Here is a 27,436-nt window from a genome sequence, read left to right as displayed (position 1 = left end):
TCCAGACTTCAGGCAGTCATTGCCAGTAAAGGATTCTCAACAAAATATTACACATTTTATTTGATATTCATTTGTACAATTACTTTTGGCCCCTTGTAAAAGGGGGGGGGGTGGCTACTCTTAAGAGCTGGAATTCCTAAACCCTTCCAATTTGGATGTTCATATCAAATTAAATCTGGAAAGTGTGCACTTTCAGCCCATATCCATTACATAACTGCCAGTAACTGAAATGTACTCTTGGCACATTTGCTTACATATGTATGCAAATATGCAGCTGGGACCCGAGGATTGTCAGCTCTAGTGACAAGAGATCCTACTGACAGCAGGGATATTCCGGTTTATCTTCCTGCAAAGCAGGGAAACTGTCACATCCCCGAGTAAAAACAGTACAGAGTACACACAGTTGGGCACACAGATGATACTTTGCCCCAATGTTAACCCCTTTCTGCCCGTTGTCATGACCAGTGACACTAATACAGAGAATGCATTGACACTGTACTGTACTCTCAGTGTCATAGTATAGCGGGCATTGACACTGGTTGATTTGGTTCTGCTTTAAGTTGGTGATTACTGTCATTACTAGTAAAAAAAAATAATAAATTCCTGTGTATAATCATTTTGCAGATGCTAAACGTTTCACACAAACTTATTGATTTTTTATTTTTACCAAAAACATCTGGCAGAATACATTTTGGCCTAAATTTTTTTATTTTTATGGGATTTTTTTTTATAGCAAATTTTTGAAAATTTTTATTTTTGTGCTATAAAACGAAAATTAAAGCCCAGTGGCCAAATACCAGCAAAAGAGTGCTTTGTACACAAGTGATATTTATTTGATCATGGTATTTCATATCCATAATGTTTAGTAGATAAAGATGCATGCTTGTATATCGCTCCAAAATAAAGAATTGCATCCCAGAACTCAGTTTCGTGGATCATTGTCTACTTCATCAGGTGTAGATGCAAGATAAATGTGCATAGAAATTAACCAGTACAAACAATCCTCTAAATGGGTAGATGGCTCCCAAAAATAAAATGGTGGGTAGCCTTGATACCTACAAATTGTCTTTAAAAGAAAAAAAAAAACCCAGCAGCCTTAGGGGCAGAAGATTGTAGGGGATGTCGAACCCAAGGGCTGTGGCAGCATAACCCACACAGACCAAAGGGACAGATGGAGAGCAGATAAAATACAGATCCATAAAGTGTAGATTTGTAATGGCACCAATGGATGCCTACACTTATCTGTGAAAGATGTTTTCCAAAAATACTTTTAGAAGAAAAAAGGCATATCAAAGCATATACAACTATGGATCAGTCTGAACATACATAGCATGTTGCCTCCCGTTTTGCAGACTGGCCATGGAATTAAACTGCAATACAGATCAAGATGGGATATAACATTTATATCAAGTGTATATTGCAAACCAGCAGATACAGAGTATAAGTCGATATATTTTGTATACTGACCTATATCTTAGCAAGCTCTTATGTTAAGGGAGTGTTGGGTAAGGATAGCGCAGGATGTGTATGTTATGGTTTGTCCATACAGGTGTGACAAACTTCATGTAACTCACACACTTCTGATATGAAGGTAAATGCTCTATTTTGTTGAAGAAATAAGGGCATATAAAAGGTGAGCGGTCAGAAAGAATAGTTAGAGAAAGATATATGTAGGGTGATATGGGGGGGAAGAGAAACAAAAGGGGGGGGGGATGTAGAATGGATAATTGCGGATACAATAGATCACATTTTGTACAAGCCGAGCCAGAAAGATAGTCCTATAGCTTAAGATGCAGTACGTGCAAGATCACTCAATGGGGCAACATGTGGGCTAAAAACCCGGGAAGCCATGTCACGATGTAGAGCCACAGCCTATCCAAACGTGCATAAAGTGCGTCCCCGGTGAACAGGGTGCTCCCTAGTACAGCATTGTGTCCAATCATTCAGTCGGGGGGTATAGGTTGTTCATGTACTAGTAGGTGATAAGTAGAAGTGGTTTTGAAATGACTCCAGCAGGCCCATGTCTTCCTGAATCTCTCGGGATGTTCCTTAGCTACAGAAATCAGTTCCTCAATTTTGTTGATCCTAGCAAACCATTCTCAGATAGTGGGAACGTGTGGAGCACCAGTGGACTGGGATACATCGTTTACCATATGCATGGCAAGTGATTTTTGGTACGTCTGAATTGGAAGTGTGGAGTAGTGAAGCAAGAATTGTGCGGGGGAGAGGTCTAGGGTATACATAGTTACTTGTGCGATTTTGTAGATTGAACGTTCTAGTGGGACTGCCCATTGTTGCAGCCTTTCTGGAAGATGTGCAAGAGTACCCATTGCCTGGTGACATCTCCAACACGGATCTGAGCTGTTGGGGTCAAATTGGTGAAGCAGGGATGGAACTCTGTACCATCTACAATATAGTTTAAAGTTGTTTTCTTGTGTGGAGACACGTATGGACACTTTGTGTATATGTTCAAAAATGTGATCCCAGTCTTCCGGCGATAGTTGAAGTTGTAAGACAGAGCTCCAGGCCTTGCAAGCTTTCCTAGACGGAAGGTCAATAGTGTTTTCGAGGCATGTGTAAAGCTGGGATATAACAGGTCTCTGGGGAGAGTCTGTTGAGCAAAGTTTTTTCAAATTGGGTAATTTGTCTATATTCTCTTAGATGTGAGGAGCTATGTATAAAGTGGTGGAGTTGTCTATACATCCATGGCGTCAAGGTCAGGGATGGCCATTTATTCAGAATAATGTCTCTGGATAAGAATGTCCCGTTTTTGAAAAGTTGGTGCAAACTCAAACTGTCTGTGGGGTTAGATCCTGCAAGGAAGGCATGCAACATACCTGGGGGGGGGGGGGGCGGGCGGGAGTCTGGATTCTTTTTGACAGGAGTGAGTGGGCCAGGGGTGGAAGGGAAATCTGTTTTCTTATCTGATAACAGGATAGAGTAGAGCCTATAAGATGTTCCTTGAACTCAGACTGAATGTTGGAATTTTTCAACCAAGGGGAGGTGGTGAGCGGGGTCCCCAAAAAAAGCAGCTTCCAAATTAACCCAAGCCTTGCGATTGTTGTTCATAGACCAATCTACAATTCTTGCCATGTGACAAGCTTTGTAGTAGCGGGTGATGTCAGTCCAATACCTCCGCTCGTCTAAGCATGGCAAGTTGGGCAAAACTGATTCTGGGGCATTTACACCATAGAAACAAGGTACATAATGTTTTAGAAGACTTAAAGAAGGAATTGGGCAGTTTTGATTGGAATCGTTTGCAGTAGGTACAGAAGTCTAGGAAGCATGTTCATCTTGAGGATAGCTGCTCTGCCAAACCAAGAGAAAGTTTATCCCATGTCTGTAGATCTTTGGTAATGCTACGTAGGATGGGTAGAAAGTTTTTGGCAGAGTATTGACCCCAACCGAGGCGTACTACGCTGTACAACAGGCCACTACCACAGATGTAGGTCGACCTCTGAGTAAGTGAGGCTGTGATAAACCACTGAAGAGGCATCATGAAACTGTGGCCTGTAAAGATCGTGAGCCAAAATAATCTAAATACACGTATTCAAAAAACTAACGCAAACCTTAAAGCGAACCGATAGTATGCATAACATTTTAGGGAAATCGTAGGCCTTGGACATGGTGTGTTATGTCTAAGGGCAGCTAGGAGGTTTGCGTTTGCCTTAGAAACCCAGGTTCCAAGTCATCTTCAATCACACCCAATATTGGGAAGAATGTGAAGGCAGCCAAAATATGAGGGAGGTGATGCATAGGGGATAGTGGGGGGGGGGGGGGGGGGAAAGAGGGTATTAGTGCATTGCATATAATATCTGAAGTGTTTGATGTTTAAATCTGGGTACGTTCATGAACGTGGGGGAGAGCATTATATTCGAGGAAAGGTTCCTATGAGCTCATATGTGGTCAAGAAGCTCATGAGGAGACCTTATGGGCAAGATGTGTTATGGCATGGTCGCATAACAGTACCACAGAACCGGAATATAAACATAAAATAAGATATATAAAGCTCACTGAGGAGCATATTCTATGGTCCATGAGATATTCCAAGCAGGCAATTCAAGAAGGCCTCAAACCTTAATATTGCAAACACAAGATCACAATTACATGAGATTCCCAGTCTGAGGACATCAGTAGCAAAATGCGTTGTTGAGCTTCACTGACTCAGTTGTATGTCAAGGGAAATGAGTGGTCTGTATCCCTGGATCTCAAACAAATACTCGGTCTCTGCCGAGGCCACTAGCCTAGTGCAGTAGGCCATCACTGACCAATCAAACCAACTCTAGAGTCGGTAAAATTATGAACTGCGGCTCTATTGGCACTGCTACCAAGCAGCCTGCGGAGAGCAAGAGCTAATATAATCTCTGTATACTGTTCATTATGTGTACACCGATTTGAATGTAGATACTGAGTTAGGATAGTCTAATGCAATACACATACCTTAGCATCTTGTCCCAAGGTGGATAGGTTTTCCATTGAAGGTGAAGTGGAACGAAGGTTTAGAGAAGCATGTGAAATATTAGATCAGGTGTGAAAGTAGCCATAGAATGGGGAAATGGTAATGCACGGGTGTGGGGAGAAGGTGGTGGAACGGAGGTGTCATTCATGACGTGCCTTGCAATGCGCTGGAGAGGCTGGAAGACTTTCCCTAATGATGAGCCTTCGTCGTGCAGGAGAGGACAGGGTGTGGTGGGATGGTCTGCGTCGCCTTGCTCCTTCATGGTGTCCAGCAGATTGGGCCTCCATTGGGTCTTCATCTGTCTGAGATGGGAGTTGGGATTCGCTGGACCAATTGGGTAATTCCACTATTGGGATATCAAGGGCCTCCCAAAATGGTGCAATATCTTATGGGAATCTCAGGAGAGCTGATCACCCCATGTGTGTTTCTGAGAGTCCAAATGGGAATCTCCAGCGGTAAGCAATACCCCTGGAACACAGTAAATCCAATAAAGGGCGTAAGTCCTTTCTGCGTTGCAAGGTAAGATGGGAGAGATCCTGAAATTTAACTTCTGCTCTATTATATATCACGTGGTTTCGATCTCGTGCTCTGCGCAATATTAACTCGAAAGTCGACTAAGCAGCAAATTATCTCTCGGGGGGGGGGGGGGGGGGGTCTGTATCTCTACCTCTAGGAATAAGAGCCCTATGGAGGCATTCAAACTCAATTGGAGATAACTATTTTCAATGATCTTTTGGAAAGACCACAGGTAAGAGCGTTTTGGGTGAGTTGGCCAGATTCAGTTGCTTCAGGGACACAATGTACCCTTAAATTATGTTGTCTTCCCCTGTTGTCCAGGTCCTCTGTGACGATCAAGCTCTTAGATGCATAGTGTGCATATATACCAGCTTACACGTATCATGGATGGCAAGGTCTTGCATGATAACTTTATCCTCCACTGCTTCAAGCCTTTGGGCCACTGCCTGCATGTTGATATGTAATTCAGCGATTGCAGCAGAGGGTCTCTTTAATATCTGATGCTACCGCTTTCAAATCCCTTTATAGTGAGAGGGGAGGTTTCAGAATGGCAGGTTGTGGTTGTTGCGGATGGACTTCTGTTCCGTGAGTGAGTCTCCTCCACATCCGCTTCATGGAACGTAACAGGGGCGGAGGCCTCAGTGTGTTCTGGGGTCTGGGACCAGAATAACTCTGGAATGCTGCAACTGGCAGGAACGCTCAGCTGGCAAGGAGATCTCAATCGTGGGGCAGTGGTTCTCCTATCCGCTTTTCCCATATCAGCGGTGTCTCTCCTTGTTAATATCAAGTATTCCCACCTCCGTGTGTCAGGACTCCAGGAACTAGGCTGCCATTTTTCTCTAGGCTTAAGCTAAGCCCAGCAAATATAAACTTGTAAACAAGATCTCCAGGGAGGCCAGGGGCCCAAATGTAGGCCTCCGATTGCATGGGGAGGTAAGCGGACATGGGCTGAAAATATGCAGACTTCCCAGATCGCTGGTTCCAAGGCCCTTCAGTGGGGGTGCAGGGGGCACCTCTGTATCCCCCCCAGGTGTCTGAGCACTGTAGATATGATCCCTTCAAGCCTAGTGAGGATTGTGATCTGGCTTGCTGCCGTGGGGGAGCCTCAAGGCCTTTATCATAGGCCGTATCTCTGGGTCCTGGTGGGGGTGCGCCCGATGGGCTGGAGAGGGTGGCTTAATGGTCTGGGTGGGGGGAGCCGATGGTCCACAATCACCCCCTCCCACCGCAGACTGCACTCACTCGGCTCCTGGACAGGTGCGAGTACAGCGGCTTCAGCAGGCCACACTAGGCTGCGATACTCCGCTGCCAAGGAGGGGGGCAAAAGTCACTCGGCACCCCTCCGTTGTGTACCTGCAGGTTCGGCGGGACTTATGGCTGGCTCCTTGAGTCCGCTGCCACCCGGATGGCAGCGGATTGTGATGAAGTCTGCCAGAGATCAGAGCTATGCGGCCGGTCCGGACGCCATCTTGGACATGCCCCCCTGTGAAAGATATTTGATTATGCAAAATAGTGTTAATGTCAATGTCTGTAAAAGATGTATTTTAAAGATGTAATTATTTAAAAAATATAAACACTATAGGAAATGAACAGGGTGTACAGAAAACCAAAAAACTAGAGTGGAAAAAAGTGAAAATGAAACTAAGATCTGGAACGAACCCCAAGGGAAACTATTTGATTTCTCTCTCCGATTGACATGCCATCTGGTAAAGTATCAGAAAAATTAAATTGAAAAATAATTTTGCATGCACACCTATCTTATGAGGGATGATGCACCTTTCTATTCTGCATATTCAAATAACTTTCAGATAAGTGGCATCTGTTGGTGCAATTACAAATGCACACACTTATGGATCGATATTTCATGAAAACTGTCTGTTCTCCATATGTCCCTTTTTTGGTTCATGTGGGTTATGCTGACCCAGGCCCTGGGTTAGACATCCCCTAGCATCTTCTGCCCCTAAGGTTACTGGCTTAATTCTGAGCTTTTCTGAATCCGCTCACTATCTTTAGTTGGAATTTTTGTATTGAAAAATGGAATCTATAATATGAACAAAGGGATTTTATTATGTTGATTTTGATAACTTTTCTATACCAACCTGGTTATGGTTTGTGATTTGCCTCATGTAAAGTAATTGGGGATGGAGGCATTTCAATTATGGTGCTCCAGACCACAACTTTAATTCATATGCCCTTTCATAAATTTGCAAGTATTCAGATTCTTTGCAAAACTTGAAATTTTAGCTTAGGTGCCTCCCATTTCTCGATCATTGCAAAGATGTTTCTACACATTGATTGGAATCCACGTGTGGTAAATTAAGATGATTGCTCAGTTTAGCTGGGTGACTAGCTTTTAGAGTCCTGGTTGTGCCAAACTACTTCCATTTGAGAATTATGGAGGCCACTGTGCTCTTGGGAACCTTCAGTGCAGCAGAAGGTTTTTTCTTTTTAAGCCCTCCCCAGATCTGTGTATTGCAATAATCCTGTCTAAGGCTACGTTCACACTAGCTCTGTCAGCAGGCATTTGGGAAGAGTTTTTAACACTTCTCAAATGCCTCTTAAAATTCTTCACATGACAGCACACAGTGCTGTTCACACGGAAGCATTAGCGTTCAGCAAATCTGACGCCTCTGGTAGTCAGGTGTTGAAGCCTCTCATTCAAGTCTATGGTGCTGCTCCACAAACGCCTTGCCAGTGTTTGCGGTGCGGTTGTGAGGCCTTTGCCAAATGTTAAAACCGCACCACAAACTCCTATAATTAAGTTTAAATGGCATTAACGCTCCGCAAACACCTAACTGCAGAGCAGTAAAAATGCTTCACAAACGCTCCCAAAACACCAAAATGCGCAGTTGTGAGGCAAACGCCTGTCTAATGCTTGTCAAAAGCTATATGGGCATTTGGCAAGAGTTATCCAGGCCATAGACGGGGAGAAAACCGGTCGTTTTTTTTTTTTTTGGGGGGGGGGGGGTTTCTAGAAAAACAAAAAATTGGTCGTTCAATCAGCAGACGTTACCACCATTGGTAAAAAAAAGTCAGCTGATTTTCATCCTGTCTACGGCCGGCAATTAATATAATAGCGGTGTCCCTGCAGAGAGCTCTGCTATATTTGACATTTAAAAGTAGAATATGAATAAGAAGTGGAAGTTGCAACATTGTATCTATTTGTATCCATTTCTGATACAGATGTTTCTATTTGGATACAAATAGATACAATGTTGCAACCCTTATACTTATTAAATGTCAAATATCATAGCAGAGCTCTCTGCAGGGACACCGCTAATAGATTTGACATTTCGAAGTATTGCAGTTGCAAACGTATCTATTTGTATGGATACAAATAGATACAGATGTTCTTCGTTTTTCTTTGGTCACGGCTCATGCACATTTTTTTTTTAATCGGGAAAAAGATCGTCTGATTTGCCCATCATTGCCGTGAAAATCGGCCAAAGGGCAAAATCTGCTTTTTTTTTTTTCCCCCAACATGAACTATTAAAGTGTAAAGAAAACTGGCCAACCAATTCAGCCACTAACTATCCGAAAATCGGCCGATTATTTTTATGGACGAATTTTCGGCCGGTTTTCTCCCAGTCTACGCCCTGCATTTAGAAATAAAGTCAAGTGTGAACGAGCCCTTAAAGCAAAAGCCAATTGGTCAAAGGAAATGCCTGCAGAGCTCAGTATGTATTGTCAGCTCTGAGGCCTGTAGAGGTGTGCCTTTCCAAATCATGTCCAATCAATTTAATTTGCCACAGGTAGACTCAACTTATAAAAGCATCTTGACAATGATCAAGAGAAATGGGAGGAACCTGCGCTAAAATTTCAAGTGTTGCAAAGGGTCTGAATACTTTGTCCAATGTGATATTTCAGTTATTTCCTTTTCATTTTCAAGCCTTTATAAGAAAAATTGTTTTCATTGTCAGAGTACGGAGTATAGATTAACCGCTTCCCAACTGCCCTGTATCAGAAGTACTGCTATAGGGCGGCAGGGATGTGCAAAATCGTGTTCTGCATTTCCGGGTAGGGGGCGCATGCATTGCAGAGCAATACAAAGCAGCTTGTCTACATAGTACACAGCACACTGTTAACACTTTGATCGCCCCAAGTATTAACCCCTTCCTGCCAGTGTCCTTTAAAAAACATTTACACATGTTGTATTTTTGTTTAGCAGAATACATATTGGCCTAAATTTTATGAAGACATTTTTACTGGATATGATTTTTATAGCAGTTTAAGTTTTTTTTTTTCTTTTTTTTTTTTTTCTTGCACTAGTGGTCAAATGCCACCGAGAAAGCTTTTGGGGAAAGGGGGGGTGGGAAGGACATTAAATTTTACAACCTTACGTGACCGTGCTTTTGTAAAAGTAACGCAAAATAATTGCCTGGTCAGGAGGGGGGATGTTAAATCCTCTGGAAGGCAAGTGGTTAATGAGGAAAATTTCCAATTGTATCAGGCTGCAACATGAAGATAAGTGAAGGTCTGAATTCTTTATGAATGTGCTAGGGCTGGACCAACCACTGTGTGTATATATAGATATTCAAGAATAAATTGTGTGGCGATTTTTTTTTTTTTATATATATAATTGGTCAGTTTTGATCCAAAAAAATCATGGGAATGCCCTAGAGGTTTAGGGCTGCAACTAAGCCCTGAAAATTTTGACTTTGTAGGAGCTGCGAATCTGTGCTTGGACCTAGAGAACGCCATTCTGGTAAACTTGCTGCTGCTTTGTATGTAGGGATTAGAACACCTGTCTGTTTTTTTTTTTTTGTGCCCCCCATTAGCCCCTGTTCACACCAATGTGACTTGATGGTTCAAATTGCATAAGTCACACCTAATCAACAATGGAACTGTTCTAATCAGTGCGACTCAAGTCTGAGTATCACCGATTTTTGAAAAGTAGGTCCTGTACTACTGACTGTCTAGTGCTCAGCATTGCCCAATCAATGGTGTTCTCAGTTCTGAGAAATACAGGCATACGTTGGCATATCTAAAACCAAAACCTTTTCAGTTTCACTTTTTTTTTTTTTTAATGGCTAGACCCTCTGAATCCCTTCACTGTGGAAACCAAAACCAGTCTCTAACCTCCTTTTGGGGTACCCGTTCTATTACTTCTCTGGTCATCTCCAATTTAGTAAGGGATGTAAGTACTTGCTCTTGTGTTAACTGTCCCAAGACTGGATTTCCCTCATTTCTGGAATTCTTCCACTACCTCTTGTATCCAAAGTACATGGATGTGCATACCCAGATATTAACCATTCCCTTCATCCAAAATTAGAACTTTTTTGGCTTTAGACCAGAGCCCACATCTTGTATGGCTAATCTGGTCACTTATTTTACTGATGTGGTTTTGGGATTTTTCCATGGATTGTATTTGCTTATTTTGTCACAATTTTCTATACCTGTGTATCCTATATTGGCTCTAGAAGAGGGTAACCCGGACCGCCTGTCCTAAAGTGGTGTTCCACTTTAATTTGATTCTGTGGTGGCTTATGCCATTACATGCTAGTATGCGTTGCATATTGGCACACTGATAGACTTGCCTGTCAATGGAAGCCCTTCAGTGCTGGGCTGTCGCTGCTCCTGCTTGTCAAAGCACTTCCATCTTTGCCTGGTCATTCTTCCAGATTCTGTCTGACTGCTTGACTGGCTGGGCTGTGATGACATCACTGAGTCGCATTATGGCACAGAGGGTTTCTTAAATGTATGTGAAGATGTGGATAGGTAGAGGGAAACTCTTATCCTAAGACTGATGGGATCTTTCGGTCATAAAAACCCGACTTGTCAACAGTTAAAGGATAAATTTACCTTTTAGGGGAAAAAATGCATAGTTTTGCAGGAAAGTACATTTTTGCAGGAAAAACTTTTATTTTGTTTCCCCTTGAGGCACCTGGAAAGCATTGCACCCATGATCAGCGGATCAAGGGTGCAATGCTAGACCCCACAGACAAGCCCTGCAGCTTTCAGCCCATACCTTCATACCTGAAGGGCTTGTGAATGAACGAAGTCCGCTCATCAGCGACCTCAGTTAATTCAAAACTACAAGCAGTCAGCCGAAATGGCTTATGGTGGTTGTAATTTGTGCTTTTGCAGGAAATCTGATGAATAAGGGCTCGTTAACACTTGACTGTTATACCAACGCTTGCCAAACGCACCTATGGCGTTTGGCAAGCGTTGGTCCGGCGTTTGCGGAGTTTAACGCTCGGCAAACGCCGCCTTCGCGGTTTGACGGTTGCTAGGCGTTTGACGAGCGTTAAACGCCCCTCAAACTCCTATAATGAAGTTTGGAAGGTGTTACCGCTCCGCAAACGCCCTGAAACTACGTCGCAAACGCCAGGCGTTTACGGAGCGGCACCATAGACTAGAATAGGAGGCTTCGACGTCTCCTGACTCAACCAGAGGCGTCTATTTTGCCGCGACGCAAACTCTCCCGTTAAAACAGCACCGTGTGCAGAATTGTCCGAGGCGTTAGGGAAGCGGTAAAAACTCTTCCCAAACTCCTCTCTGCCGACTGCACACAACGCTAGTGTGAACGTAGCCTAACGTGGCTGTGTGGACAGAGCTGCTCACGACCATGTTTTCAAATGATCCCCCCCCCCCCCAATGTCGCTTAAAGGGAGAGAGGCTGCAGCTGCTGGAACAGGTTACATGTTCCTCTTCAAATACAGGTGGAACATGTAACTGATTCCAAAAGGTGCACTTATCCTTTAAAATGTGAGTTTATGGGCGCAAACGTTTTAAAAGCTGTATTAAAATATCACGGACAGTATATGAAAATCTGTTGGCTTTAGTTGTAGCCTTCATCAAGCTGCTTGGCTTCTGAGCTGCTCTTGTGGTACTCCTGGAACTTGCAGCCAGGAATTGCAATTTTTGCAGCCTGCTGCTGGATCTGGCTGTGGTGGTAAGTTATTGGTGGTCTGTGGTCATGTGATGCTGCCTCACAATCTACTGTAATAGCTAAACATTCCTCTGTCAGAAGGGAAATGGGAAGAGAATCTGCGCGGTGGAAATTTTTCGTTACCGTTATTTGAACATGCAGATCTCATTGGCTGTGGCCTAAACCTTTTCTAATTTTTGCAAAGTTACATTTTTTTTTTTTTTTTTTACACAAGATGCCCCCTTAAGCCTGGTATGCACAATGAGAATATTGGACGAATTATTGTGCTGTGGTTTTTTTGTTTTTTTTTTAATTTTCATAAGAATGACAATACAACTTTGGAAGTGATGTAATTTATTATTTTGAGCATTTATCCTTGGTTGCTCAGTGTTTTTTGTTTTGACAAACACTGTACAGGTTAAATGAAAATACTTTGTTCTGTTTTCGTGCTTGCTCCTTTGGATCATTTTGCATGAACTGTCACTTCATACACAGCTTTGAAGTGACGGTTCATACAAAATCGTTCGTTCATGCACAGCTTTGGTAACTATCATTTTTTATGAACGATTTTGTATGAACCGTCACTTCACCAAAGCTGTGTATGAAGTGACAGTTCATGCAAAAATGATCATTCATACACAGCTTTGGTGAACTGTCACTTCATGCAAAACCATTCATACACAGCTTTGGTGAACTGTCACTTCATGCAAAATGATCGTACACACAGCTTTGGTGAACTCGCTTCATAAAAAGCTTTGGTGAAGTGACAGTTCATGCAAAATGATCATTCATACACAGCTTTGGTGAACGATCAGATTGACAATGGCTTCAAAATTTTTATTTTATTTTTTTTTTTCCTGTACGAAGCTTTAGCGTGGCTTCCCCTTTAAAAAAAAAAAGAGCATTTTTTCTTTGCATTCACACAACTTGAAGTCCAGCCTAGCTGTCCCTTTCCAAGCTGACTCTTCAGTGAAAATTGCAGGAACGTTTGGCAGGAGTTGGTTTTTGTTCCTGGAAACCGTACTGAGTTCTATGATTTCTCAGAAAATGGGAGGATTTACAACCAGATTCTGTTCTTGTGCAATGAGTTAACAATCGACTTGGATTTTTCACAACTTTTAGGTATTAGTCAGCTTTTCATACTACTGGGCAATATTTTCAGGTTGAAATTTTCCTTGTTTCAAATATAACATGCTTTTCAGCTTAAATTGCAACTAGATATCTGGAGTGTGGCCAAATGTGATGGAACTACAAATACCAGCATTCTTACGATGGGCTGTTACATTGCAACTGTGCCGTAACAATCTGCAAACAACTGCCTGTTTGTGCGTGTGGTTTTTAGCTTGTTGAATTTTTTTTTTGTACTGTATTATGTTGTGCTACAGCATCCTGTGACGTATTATAGGGCATCGGAGCACGCTGCAAAAATGCCGCTTTTGTCCTCTAGAGCACACCAGTAATCTGTAGATATAAACTATATTTATAGGATAGACCAGGGGTGGGCAAACTTTTTGACTTGAGGGCCGCAATGGGTTCATATATTGGACCCGGGGGCCGGACCAAGAGTAGATGAATGATGTGTATGTGTCATCCATAGTAAGTATAGTAATATTCCCCCATAGTAAGCATAGTAATTCATCCCCCATATAGTAATTCATCCCCCATATAGTAATTCATCCCCCATAGTAATTCATCCCCCATAGTAATTCATCCCCCATAGTAATTCATCCCCCCTAGAGTAATTCATCCCCCCTAGAGTAATTCATCCCCTATATTAAGTCCCCAAGTCCCCCCTGTATCAATTCACTTACCTTTGCTCCGCGCGTTCCTCTTGCCGTGTTCCCGCGCCATTCTGGTGTAGCACGAAAATCTGTCTCCTATGAGGATCTGTCCCCCTCGACGTATCTGCGCATGTGCCAGTTTCAGGCATTAGCAGCCGATCGGCGATCTCCGGCACATGCGCAGATACGTCGAGGGGGACAGATCCTCATAGGAGACAGATTTTCATGCTACACCGGTCTTCAGGGCGGACTGTGAGAGGAGCCTAGCTCCGCGGGCCGGATTAAAAGGTCCGCCGGGCCGTATACGGCCCGCAGGCCGTAGTTTGCCCATTGCTGGGATAGAAGGTACATTGTCGTGTCCTGGGGTAGCCCAGACTTGCTGCTCTTAAAATAGTTATGATTGTATGAAGTTTTGAGTTGAGGTCAAAGCATGTAGCTGTAATCCTAATAAGCAACATTCGCCAATTGTAACCCAAGGATGTTTTGAGGTCTTTTACAACTTCCCAATGGTTTTGCTTCTGAGAAGGTCATTCATCCTATGACAGGAGTCAAACGATTAGAAAAAATGCTTGTTTATGTATTAGTGACGCTGATTAAACATTGCAATAGAGCAGTTTCCTCTTGTGTGTTGTGTGGTTTTTTTTTTTTTTTTTTTTTTTTTTACACAATTTGCAACCAGTTTTGTAAACTGAATATTTACTGTCAACGTTTAGGTAAATGCAGTTTTATAATGGATCAGGCTAGAACACAAAATGCTGTCTGCACTGTATGCTTTTAAATTCTTCATACTGGTAAACTCCAAAGCCGAACAATAAAGCTTACATATGGCACATTAATGGATACTATGATCGTTCATTGTCTAAGGACCGCCCTATAGTAGATATACTGGTACAGGGCAGCCCCTGTGCGCAAAATCTGTGTATCAGTTTGCATTTTTGGGTAGGGGGGTGCGTGCCATACGCGTCTGGGGGTGTTATTTACCAGGTCCTAGGCGATGATTACCACGATCAGACGGAGGAGGGCTGCTTGGTTTACCAACAGTCGTTCTCCCTATCAGTTTGAGCACACTGCTCTAGATGGTTGTGCTCAGCCATCCAGAGCAGTGTGCTTACAGTGAAGGACATCCCTGCCCCCTAGTAACACTCCCATCAGTTAACCCTTTGCCCCTCAAGTTAACAGTCTTGCCCAGTGCCGTTAGTACAATGTCTAATATTTTTTTTTAAGCACTGATCACTGTATTGGTGTCACTGGGGATGTCAGTCAGTTGACCAACCCCCTTCACCCCCCCAGTGTCAGAATGCCTGCTGCAGTCCCACCATAAGTCGCTGATCGTCACCATTATTGGTATATAAAAAAAAAAAATCCCAGTATCTATACTGCTATTTGTAAACGCTAGAACTTTCATGTAAACAAATTGATTTAAATATATTGGAATTTTTTTTTTTGTTCGCAACGACTTGTAGCAGAATACATTTTGGCCTAAATTTCATGACTTTTTTTTTTTTCTTTTCCTGGACATGTTTAATAGCAAAAAGTCAAATTTTTTTTTCTTGGCTTTTTTTTTTTTTTTTTTTTTAGTGTAAAAAATAAAATGCACAGGCGATCAAATACCACCAAAAGAGCTTCTCTTGGGAAAAAGGACGTAAATTTCATTTTGGTGTAGTTGCATGACTGCGCAATTGTCGAAGTAATGCGGCGCTGTAACACTGACCACACTATAGCAGAAATACTGCTACAGGGCGGCATGGGTGTGCAAAATCTGGTGTGATTATATGTGATTCGCGCTCCCTTGATATTCACGCCCCTCCCAGATAGTGTCAATTTCCCGTCAGTACACCATAATCACAAAAGGACCAGTGACATACTGGTACATCACTGGTTATACCAGGATGTACCTACAGCTGCAGGCATCATCCTGGTTTATTATTATTTTTTTTTTTTTTTTATTTCAGCAGGCAATCGGCTTTAATGTAAAAGCAATCCTAGTGGCTATTTAGCTGCAGGCAAGCAGTGGGAGAAAATGTCTTCCACGGCCTTCTCGGACAGTCCCGTGCCATCGGGGGAACCTGATAATGCAGTCAGTTTCTGCCAGCTGATCATAAAGGTTTTTGGAGACCGAAATGGTGCCGAGCTCTATAGTCTAAAATTGGAAGCTACGAGCATTTAATCACTTCAGTATTGTAGGATATAAACAGCGCCATTTCTAAATTTAGAAAGCATCTGATCTCACCAAGATCGCTGTGATCAGAGCAGATATCTAGAGTCTGATAGACCCCAGATTTCTCAAAGAATATATGACAATGCCCATTGAAGTTATAGGGGATATTTGCATTCCCTGTGATGGCATTAAGTGATAAAGAGCACCCTCGCGCGCCCCCCCACATGCGTGCGAGTGTTGACCCTGTGCCGGTATGTAAACGGCAGTTGCACCATGCATGTGAGGTATCGCCGCAAACATCAGATCAAGGGCAGTATTTCTAGCACTAGACCTCTGTAAATCTAAAATTGTAAAGGCTTTTAAATTGTCTATGGATATAAAAAGTGTGCAGTTTGTCACCAATTCACGGGGCATGTGCAGTTTTAAAGCATGTCATGTTTGGTCTCTATTTACTCGGCATACCATCTTTTTATATTTTACCAAATTGGCAAATATATTTATGTATTTATGTGCATTAAAAGAAGTGTTTTTAAAAAAATTTGCATTTGAAAAATCGCTATGCGATTGACATAAATATTTTTAGCACCTGACATTATATTTATATATATATATATATATATATATATATATATATATATATATATATTTTTTTTTTTTTTTTGGTTGACCCTGTGCCGGGGGGTTCAAAGTAATTTCTTATGTGGCATAAACTAAAGTACAGCCCAAACTAAGGCATGTTGAGTAAATTTTTGTCATTTTTTCCAAAAACTTATAAAAAATTTTTTATACATGTCGCTTAAATGATTTATTGCTCACACTTGCCATGGGTATATGTGGAATTACTTCCCAAAATACATTCTGCTACTTCTCCCAAGTATGGAGATACCACATATGAGAGAATTGTGCATTCTAGCCAAGTACAGGACCCCAAAATCCAATAAGTACCTTCAGGCTTTTAAAGGGCTTTATTTCCTCATTAGACTTCCTGACTACCTATTCAGTTTCGGAGGCCCTGAAAATGCCAGGATAGCACCAACCCCCCCACTTCCCTATCCCCCATGACCCCTTTTTTGGAATGTGGACACCCCAAGGAATTTGATAAGAAGCATGGTGAGTGTCTTGCAGAGCTCACTTGTTGACGCAAGTATTTGGAAAATGGAGAGAAACTTTTTTTTTTTTTTTTTCTTTGGATTTCAAAACCTTGTGCGACGATCTGCAAAATACAATGCCTTTTTTAAATTCCTAGGGGTCTCTACTTTTCAAAAGGGTAATTTGGGGGGGGGGGGGGGTTGGTGCTTTCCTGGCATTTCAGGGATTCCAAAACAGTGATGGGTAGTAAGGAAGTTGTGCACCTTCAGGTTTTCAAAGTGGTCATTGGATTTTCAGGCTCATGTGGCTAGGCTCCCAAAAAGTCTCATGTGGTATCACCATACTCGGTAGAAGTAGCAGAATGTGTATTTTGGGGTGTAATTCTACAAATGCCCATGGCTTGTGTGAGAAATATGATTTAAATGACAACTTTGTTAGTGTCATTTTCCAAAAACTTGTGGAAAAAATAAATCTTCCATGGACTCAATATGCTTCTCAGCAGATTGCTTAAGTGTCTACTTTCCGAAAAGGGGTCATTTGGAGGTTTGTACTGTCCTGGTATTTTGGCACCTCAAATGTGATGGGCAGTCAACATAAAAGCTGTGTAAATTCCATTATCTATACCATAGTTTGTAGATTCTGTAACTTTCACACAAGGCAATCAATATACACCACCTATTGTGTGTGTGTTTTGTTTGTTTTTTTGTTTGTTTTTATAGCTCCACAAAAAAACACATTTGATCAAATATCACCAAAAGAAAGCTCTACTTGTGTGAAAAATGTGAATTTAATTTATGTACAGTATTGCATTGTCAAACTAGTGCAGCGCTAGTACCAAACCAGAGTACTATACCAGTTTGTAGACACTAACTTTCACACAAAGCAATCAAAACACTTATTTGGTTTTTTTTTTTACATGAAAATACAGCTTTTAGTATCCACAAATATTGTATAATAAAGCTTTAAATAGTATGTGATGCCTATTTTTTTTTTTTTCACTACGCCCCATGACTGCACATATGAGACCCATGCACCTGCAATGGACAGCAAGTATTGAATGCCATAGAGCCTCCGATCCTGCAACGGACAGAACAGTTAGAAGGGAGTTCTGCTGTTGGGATCTCATGTGTGACCCCTCTAGCTCCTGTTGGGTGGACTCTCCCTGCTGTTTCCAACTTTACCATGGTTGGTGGACCTGATTTAGGAGGATCCAATTGGGGTCACAATAGGAAGGGTAATCAGAATTGAGGTCAGTGTGGTACTCTTGCTGGTGTTTGGAGTTAGCAGGCTGCCGGATGCCTTCTCCCCACAGAACTGTCTGGCTTCTCACCAAGAAGATGTTGCAAAAGTAGTTTTCCCTCCTTCAGTCTCCTTGGCTCAGAAGGCAACAAGGAGCCTACACTCGTCCATTATAAATAATAAATGATTACCGTGCTCTAATACTATCTTTCCAATAAAACGTGCATATAAAGTATAACTATTCAATGTGTACAATATAAATATCAACTTATAAATGATATCGCCTTAATGAGTCAAATTATATTCACACAATGTGTCATCAAAAATAAAAAATCCTTATCTAAATAAACATTTAAATCCAATTGTGATAAATTTGCAATATGAATTTAATAACTTTTCAACCAGTTAAAGTCCAATGTGCAAATTGTGCAAAACAAAGTAAAGTTCAGCAGAAAAATGGTGGTAATGATATACTTCTCCTTTCAAGCTGCTTGTGGTTGCGTAGCTGGGATCCTGCGGCTTCTCTGAGCCTGTATAGGTGTAAGGATTTCTCCCTCCTAGAACCTCTCCTCACTCCAATGCTCAGTGTATCCTCGTATGACCCATGAGTCCATTGTTCCATATGGTCCTGGCACTTCAGTTCTGGGGCTGCCAGTAACTGCTTTCTAGTCCTAGGATCTGTTAGTACCTTAGGTAGAGGACCTAGAGGAAACTTGAGACCTGGGTAGAACAAGCTAAATTGATTCTCCCCACCATTGTCTGGTGTGAGGCTTTGGGTGTCCACGCTCCTTCTCGGTGGTTTTGGCCATTTTCAAGGGGCATTGAACAAAAGGTTGTCTTGAGTACAATTGGGGCCGGATATCTGCTGTGGCGACCTTTTCTTTGTCTTTAGCCGTGCACTTTTATTTGTACCCTCATCCAGTGTTCTCCATGTGACACCTGTTGCGTTTTCCTATTGCTGTCATGGGACTTGACCTTGGTTCTTTTGGTTCTCCTAAAAGCTTTCAGTGTGTTCAGATGGTTCTTTTGGTTCTGCTAAAAGCTTTCAGTGTGTTCAGATGTGCCATCTCCATTTTTTTTCTTTTGGTCACCTTCACTTCCACATGGTGGGTGTTGGAACTAGGAACTTTATTCTGTATGAATTTTTTTTTTTTTTTTTCCCCTCTTGGTCTTACATGGGGATAAGGGGGTACTCAATTTGTTTACCCCCTCCTTTCCAAAGGTAGTGCCAGTTTTCCACCTGGTTGAGGAATTTTTCCTGACGTCCCTGTCCATCCCCTATGGACCTTGAGGTTGCACTGCTCTCCTTGCATGTGATCTGAGCGGTTTGTGCATACCTTGCTGTTGAAGCAGTGGCTGCCTGAATACCTAACCGTAACTACATCTGAATGGGTGCAGTCATTGTTTGGTGTTTTTTTTTTTTTTTTTTTTTTTTTTCCCCTCCTCCGGTTTCTTTTGATTTGGAAATAGATTTTTGTTGAGCTGGTTTGTGCTTTTTGGGAACATTCATGGCACAATTTTCAAGTGGTTCCTTCTGAATTGTCCTAAATTTAAGCCATATATAGCCAGCTTAAATCTATAAAACTCAATATAACCACATCTTTTGATCCTCTTGATGTGAGTTTATTCACAAAGCTCAGATTTTTAGAGGATGCAGTATTTTTTTTTATTTATTTATTTTTTTTTGGCTTCAGTGAAAAATCAAGATATCCAAATAAGACAACTTTTTTTTTTTTTTTTTTTTTTTTCTTTAGAAGGGATGCACAGATCCTGGTATCAGAGCAGCTACTGAGTATTTTCATAAGTATTCATGAAAATGCTCCCGATACAGAAACAGATATTTTGCGTCAGTACAAAATGCAAATTGCACTGCAAAGAATAGCGTGAACAGGAATGCGATTTCCTGTCCAAAACGCATGCAGTTTTCCCTACTGCTCTGTGTGAACGTAGGCCATCATTCTGCAAGAAAAGGAGAAAGCGGCTTCACAGGTCTGGGAATTTTGAAATCCCCACCGCTTCCTCTCCTTGTAGGGGTGACAGTACGGGCTAGTGGGCTTTTTGATTAGTCAACACCATCACCTGGATAGTGCTGACCAATCGGAAGGAATCTAGCCTTTACTGTCATCCCTGCAAGGAGAGGAGAGAGCTGCTTCACAGGTCTGGGGATTTGAAATCCCCTCCACTTTCTCGTCTCTCCTTGTAGGAATGACCGTAAAAGCTAGACTGCTTCTGATTTCAAATCCTCAGACCTGTGAAGCAGATTTCTCTCCACTGCTTGCAGGGATGACAGTAGGGGCTAGACTCCTGATTGGTCAGTACTGTCAATTTGAGAGACAAATCAAAACCCCTCTATCCCAAGTTGTCGTCCATGCATGGAGAGGAGAGAAAGTGGAGTTGATTTCAAAAGCCCCGCCGCTTCCTCCTCTCCTACAGCTGAGAATACGGAGCATCTGCCATCGGGTATACATACCCACACACCCTTCTCTCCCACTCCACTGAGGGAGACCTCCCTGCACCGTTCCTGTGTGATCACAGGCTATGACCAGCTTGGGTTCACACAAAAGCAGTGGGGAAACTGCATGCGGTTTTGAACAGGAATCACATTCCTGTTCAAACCGCATGCTATTCTTTTGTGATGTAATTTTGTAATAAGATTTGCGTCAATACCAAATGTATGGATACAAATTATCAGCGATTACTTGACCGAAAGTATTCGGTACTCATACTTACCGATCAAAACTAAGGCTACGAAGGACAAACATGCAATCTTGTGTGTGAAACCTGATCAGTACTTTGATGCAAGTATCTGAAATTGTCAGTGATTTTCAGGTTAAACCTGGGACAAAATGTAGCTATCAAAATTATGGTTTCCCTTACTTGGGGCTTTGTTCCTGTGAAGTAGATTAATCTGAATTAGTGTGCAGCACACATTACATGGAAAAGCTTTAGATGTCGGTCACTGTGTGTACTATTAATTTTTCATTCTAGCCGTAATTTGTGGTGGTCCTAATTCAGATGTCTGGTTAATGCAACCAGTAAAATTTGTCAGCTATAAATGTCTCTGCTTTTTTTTGCGCTTCCTTTTCTTATGTACTGACTATACAGTATGTCTGCTTGCAAGCCATTGACACTTGATAATGTTAACCAGTTTGGTGTTCAGATTAAAATACTGTTTACATTCACTATATGGCTGGAAGTACGTGGACATCCCTTGTAAATTTAGGGATTTGTCACATCCATTGACTGCATAGTGCTCAAATGCATGCACCAGTTTACAATGAAATGCCCATAGTATGAGTGATGAAATGGGTAGATCATGCTTGCGCACAAGGGGTTATGAAGATGAGATCTTTTTTTCTAGTCAATTAAAAATTAGACGGGGTTGATGCCACATACTTGGGAATTCAGAGCTGTGTTGTCATGTCTGAGGAAGGTGTAAGCATAATAGATTTTTGGAACATCCAGTTATTTTACTGTACTTGCAGCTTGTGTAACAGGATAACTTATTTCAGATACTTATACATCATCTCTGGAATACATGCACATTCCCTCATGTGTAATAACATTTGCTTTGACATGCTTAACCGGTTCCCACCCAGCCAATAGCACAAAGGCGGCCGGCAAAACACCTTGTCCCTCCTGGTGGATGCCATATGGCGTCCTTTCAGGCATGCGCAGTGCGCCTGTCCACAGCGCGATCTGTTACCGGCTGTGTACCTCTGACACAGCCGATGACAGATCTGTGTACCGGCCCAGTTTCCAGTACCATGTGACCAATCACAGCAGGTCACATGACAGTTGTATACAATGGATGGCTTCCTTTCATGCCATCCATTGTATACAAGTGCCTAGCTGTGAATGGTCACAGCGATCACATGTACAAGCTGGGCCAATCAGACCAGCTGTGTCATGTGGTTAGCCGTAGCCAAATCACAGCTAAGCACAAAAAAAACCCCCTGAATGAATCTGCTATACGCAAGCATTTACCTGAGTGACAAAGTAATTCTTTGCTATAAGCAAATTGTGGAAGTCAGTATTTTTTTTTTTTTTTATACACAAAGTAGTACAATGTTACTATGGTAACATTATACTACTTTGGTCATTGTGAAATGAAAAAATCTTAAAAAAATGTAATAAAAATGAATAAAAAAAAATTGTCACCAGTCTGTCCCTGATCACGGCACACCAATTATGATGATGCTGTACTGCACTGGTGACAGTATGTAAAAAAAAAGAATTTTTTTCATTTTCCGAAAAATTATGACAATTAAAACTTCAAAAAACTCGCCATGCCTCTTATGAAATAAGTCACTGTCTACTTTACAAAAAGGGGTCATTTGGAGGATATCTGTACTGTCCTGACACTTGGGGGATATCTGTACTGTTCTGACATTCTTGGACCTCAAGAAATTAGATTGGCTGTCAGTACTTCAGGATTGATCAATATTCAGATCTATCCCATAGTTTGTGAACTCTATAAATTTCCTACAAACTAAATACATCCTAATTTGGGTTACTTTCACCAAAGACATGTAGCAGAATACATCTCTGCCTAAATTTTATGAACAATTATTTATTTGCACTTTTTTTATAACAGAAAAACGTGTGGGGTTTTTTTTTCAAAATTTTTGTTTTTTTTTGTTAATTTAGCAAAAAATAAAAGCCCCAGTGGTGATTAAATACCACCAAAAGAAAGCTCTAGTTGTGTGTAGCCAAACTAAAATTTTATCATTTTCTTCAGTGTTGTATGACCGCGCAATTGTCATTCAAAGTGTGAGAGCGCTGAAACTTGAAAATTGGCCTGGGCAGGAAGGGGGTAAAAGTGCCCGGTTTGGAAGCGGTTGAAGTATAGCCAAAGCATTTTGGCTATACTTCTAGGGATCAAAGTAGTGAAGTTTAATTCAATCCTGTGACCCATTTTCAGCCAAATAAAGCCTGCTATCGGTCGATGACAGATCAGATCCAGGCTCTGAAAAGATGGTTGGGATCCACTCAGAAGCCTGGACTGGCTTAGATTCTCAGGAATCCATGGAGAGCCCGAGCCAGTCTCTCCTGCCCCCGCCACAGCCCAGCGCTCCAGAGAGCCCTAAAGGGGCAGAGCAGAGACTTGGTGACAGTCAGTGCTCCGCTCAGAGCGGAGGAGAGAACTGAGCAATCAGTGGTGTTTGCTCAGTTCTAAGTGCAGAGCCAGTGTGGGACAGATGCAGCATAGGATTGATGCTGCATCCACCTAGGTGAGTAGTGTGTTAGTTTTTTTTTTTTTTTTTTTATTTTTTAACAATTTTTTTTTTTTTGTGTTTTTCAGGATTATGTGGAACAGACCACAACTTGGTCACAAAGAGGCTTGATGGAAACCGGTTACTCAGCTAAAAATGTGTCCTTAAATCCAGGTATGTTGTACAGAGAATTTTTTTTTTTTCAGACTATAAATGTCACCCTCTGGCTTCTTAGAAGCAGATTTTATATCTTTAAAATATATCTTTATATATATCCATATTCTCGCTATCTGTATATATCTATATTTCTCTTTAAGCAGAAAAGGTTTCACAATGGCATACGTTCACATACTGTATAATAATCGTCCTAAATCATATGCTTTATTTTGGGACTGTGTAACTTCAACTTATATTTGGAAAAACTTCATTTACCTGCCACTTATTTGAAACCCTCTAGAAATGCTTCTGGATTTTTTTTTTTTTTAATTATGCTAAAATATAGAAGCCTTTACAGCCGGAATGGTCACCTATAATCTTCTGTCTTAACCATTTGCTGCCCGCCCTATGGCTGAACGGCGGGCGGCAAATGTCGTCAGCGCTCCAGGTGGACGCCATATGGTGTCGTCCCGCACATGCGCAGATTGCGCTCCTGCAGAGCGGCGCAGTCTGTCACCAGCCGTGTACCTCTGACATGGCCGATGACCGATCTGAGTATCGGCCCCGTTGCCGGTACCATGTGACCTGCTGTGACCAATCACAGCAGGTCACATGACAGTTGTATACAATGGATGGCTTCATTCATGCCATCCATTGTATACTGGTGCCTAGCTGTGAATGGTCACAGCAGGTCACATGCACATGTCATGTGTTTAGCTGTGGCCAAATCACAGCTAAGCACAAAAAAAAACCCTGAATCGATGTCATTCAGGTAAATGCTTGCTTATAGCAAAGTAATTCTTTGCTATAAGCAAATTGTGTAGAAAAAAAAAACTGATCACTTCCCCAAAGTAGTACAATGTTACTATGTTAACATTGTACTACTTTGGTCAGTGAAATATGAAAAAAATCTTGAAGAAAAATTTAATAAATAAAAAAAAAAATTTTCATACTGTCACCAGTCAGTGTCCCTGATCACCGCCATGCCAGTTATATGACGCTGTACTGCACTGGTGACAATATGTAAAAGAAATTGAAACTAATTTTTTTCATTTTTTTTCATTTTCCGAAAAATTGACAAAAAAAATAAAACTTCAAAAAGCTCGCCATGCCTCTTATGAAGTACGTCGGACTGTCTACTCTGCAAAAATGGGTCATTTGGGGGATATCTGTACTATTCTGACGTTCTTGGACCTCAAATTAGATTGGCTGTTAGTACTTCAGGATTGATCAATTTTCAGATCTATACCATAGTTTGTGAACTCTATAACTTTCCTACAAACTAAAAAATACATCATAATTTGGGTTATTTTCACCAAAGACATGTAGCAGAATACATCTCGGCCTAAATTTATGAACAATTTATTTGCAAACTTTTATAACAGAAACAAACTTTTTTTTTTTTCAAAATTTTTGGCCTTTTTTTTGTTTAGCAAAAAATAAAAACCCCAGCGGTGATTAAATACCACCAAAAGAAAGCTCTAGTTGTGTGAAGAAAATGATAAAATTTTAGTTTGGGTACAATGTTGTATGACCGCGCAATTGTCATTCAAAGTGTGAGAGCGCTGAAAACTGGCCTGGGTAGTAAGGGGTAGAATTGCCCGGTATTGAATTGGTTAAAGGCTTAATCTGAGTTATTTCCTATTGTATGTACTTTACAGAAAACACAGATAAGCTAAATGCGTGATACTGAAAAGTTGTGTTTAACCACACTTGGAATGAACTGAATGAGGCAGAGACGGTGACTGCCAATTAGGCTAGACTTAAAATATTGAAGTCTTTACTGTCAGAATGGAATAAACGCCAAGATGCGCCAATTCGACTCTTTATTACTTGGAAAGATCCATTGCGCCATCTACTGGTTTGTACAGGCAACTGGATTGTCGACTCGACCAGAACTTCTTTGAAGGAATGTATTCTAATATTGCAGCCAAAAGAGACCGTTATCACTGGCTTGCTATTTTTATTTATAGATTTACTTTTTCATCGACTGTTCTGATAGCCAAGGTAGGCATATGTGGGCAGCCAAGGTAGGCATATGTGGGCAGCCAAGGTAGGCATATGTGGGCAGCCAAGGTAGGCATATGTGGGAAGTGGCGTACCTAGCATACTAGACATCTGGGGTTGATTTATTAAACGCCCTACCACTACACACTTCCCCCTTCCTTGTACTTTTTATTTTTATAAATAAATTTGAACTGTAATCTTGAATATGAAATAGGCAGATGCATGCCAACTTAGCAGCATTGTCTGAATTGTTTTAGCCAGATATACAACATTCAAAGTTTAGGACCTCTTGCATATGGGAGCTTAGGCACTTTTTTTTTTTACTGATCTTTATGCAGCTGTGTTGCTCCATAGACAATGCATCTACATTCAGATCAGTAATACAGCGAGTACAGAGCTGTAAGACAAAATTGAAAATGAGTTTCAGTGCAGCTATTTACACGGATACAAGTGTATACTGCAGCACTGCCAAAGAAGTTGATGCCTACACTTGTTTGTTGAATTGAATCAGGATCTGTCGTCAAGATCCAGAGTATCCATGTTCCATAAATTTTTATGTCTGTGTGCAAGTGGCCTATTGGTGTCAATTGATAAATCGATCACACCAAAACATTGGGCGGTGCCAAAACACTGCATGCAATAAAGGTGCCAAAACACTGCATGCAATAAAGGTGCCAAAACACTGCATGCAATAAAGGTGCCAAAACACTGCATGCAATAAAGGTGCCAAAACACTGCATGCAATAAAGGTGCCAAAACACTGCATGCAATAAAGGTGCCAAAACACTGCATGCAATAAAGGTGCCAAAACACTGCATGCAATAAAGGTGCCAAAACACTGCATGCAATAAAGGTAAGTTAGGGACTTAATAGCTGCATTCTTTTAACCACTTTCTGGCTGTCCATCTGCATTGTACTGCAGATGGGTGGCAGCTAAAAAGACCAGCAATGTACCCATGTTTCTGGTCTTTTGCCAACACAGCGGGCACTGCGTGCCTGCGCAGGAGTGCCTCCCCACCCCACATCTGCTGTATCCACCAGACAACGGAATGAGAAACCCAGTAATTGGGATCTGGTGATCACGTGATTGCTATTCAATGACAAAGCATTTATGTATCTGATTCATAAAAGCTTTGCTTCTGTTCCTGGAGAGCTGTGATTACTCACATGACACATGGGGCCAGTCATGGCACCCTGTACCATGTGACCAGATGGAACCAATCACAGATCACTTATCAATGTGTTTGCATTGCATGAGCATGCTTTGAAGGGTCATGAACTTAAAGTTTGGCGGGGAAAAAAAAAATCCCTGGTCACCCCTGTAGTGCAATGTTACTGTGGTAACAATGCACTAAAGAAAAATATGAAAATGGTGTTTGTACCAAATTAAAAAAGAGCGCACATCAAGGTGTGATGTCGGTGTGATGAAACCGGTTGGGCGTGGCCTACTGATGTGGACGTTAGAGAGCCTTGCTGTTCTGTGCTGTATGGGAGAGATCCGCGGGGAGCGGTAACTGTATCTCACCTTTTTTTGCGATTGAAGCTGCTGTCTGTTGGACACCTTGTTTTGTACTGCATGCTCTCATGGAGGTATGAGAGAGTGGAGAGGTTCATCATAAGAGCTTGGGCTGCAAAGTTGTTTGTCTGTGATTATTATTATCTGGAAGTGTCTGAAACATCACCATATCTATTTGGACATCGGGGTCATTGCTCCCAGAGCACAAGCGCTGTTGCTGGTTTATAATCTGACCAGCCATTAGCTCTGGTGAGTTCATTTAATCTCATTTGGTGGTGGATTTTTCACAATTGGTTCAAGTCACTGAAGATCTATATATATTTTTTTGGACACTAATTTAATTTGTTTGGACACTATAATTTAAAACACTAAATGTTTTTTTTGGTGTGTGTGTGTGTGTGTGTGTGTGTCTTTTTAAACCACCTGCC

The 27,436-nt window shown here is 41.6% G+C and overlaps 1 protein-coding gene across 3 annotated transcripts in view; it reads left to right on the top strand.

Moving 5' to 3' along the window:
• GRB10 (growth factor receptor bound protein 10) overlaps positions 1 to 27,436 on the top strand; it is a 217,501-nt gene that overhangs the window by 65,978 nt on the left and 124,087 nt on the right. For all 3 annotated transcript variants that reach the window (XM_089654934.1, XM_089654933.1, XM_089654935.1), the window contains one exon: positions 23,419 to 23,503. In XM_089654934.1, the coding sequence (XP_089511060.1) occupies positions 23,461 to 23,503 (43 nt within the window). In that variant the 5' untranslated portion in view covers positions 23,419 to 23,460. The remainder of the gene's footprint in view (positions 1 to 23,418; positions 23,504 to 27,436) is intronic.

Source organism: Staurois parvus, unplaced genomic scaffold (assembly GCF_062004578.1).
Source record: "Staurois parvus isolate SC_StPar_1 unplaced genomic scaffold, SC_StPar_1.0 ptg000814l, whole genome shotgun sequence".
Taxonomy (NCBI): Eukaryota; Metazoa; Chordata; class Amphibia; order Anura; family Ranidae; genus Staurois; species Staurois parvus.
The sequence above is the reverse complement of the archived record's forward strand: the minus strand, read 5'-3'. Positions and strand labels throughout refer to the sequence as shown.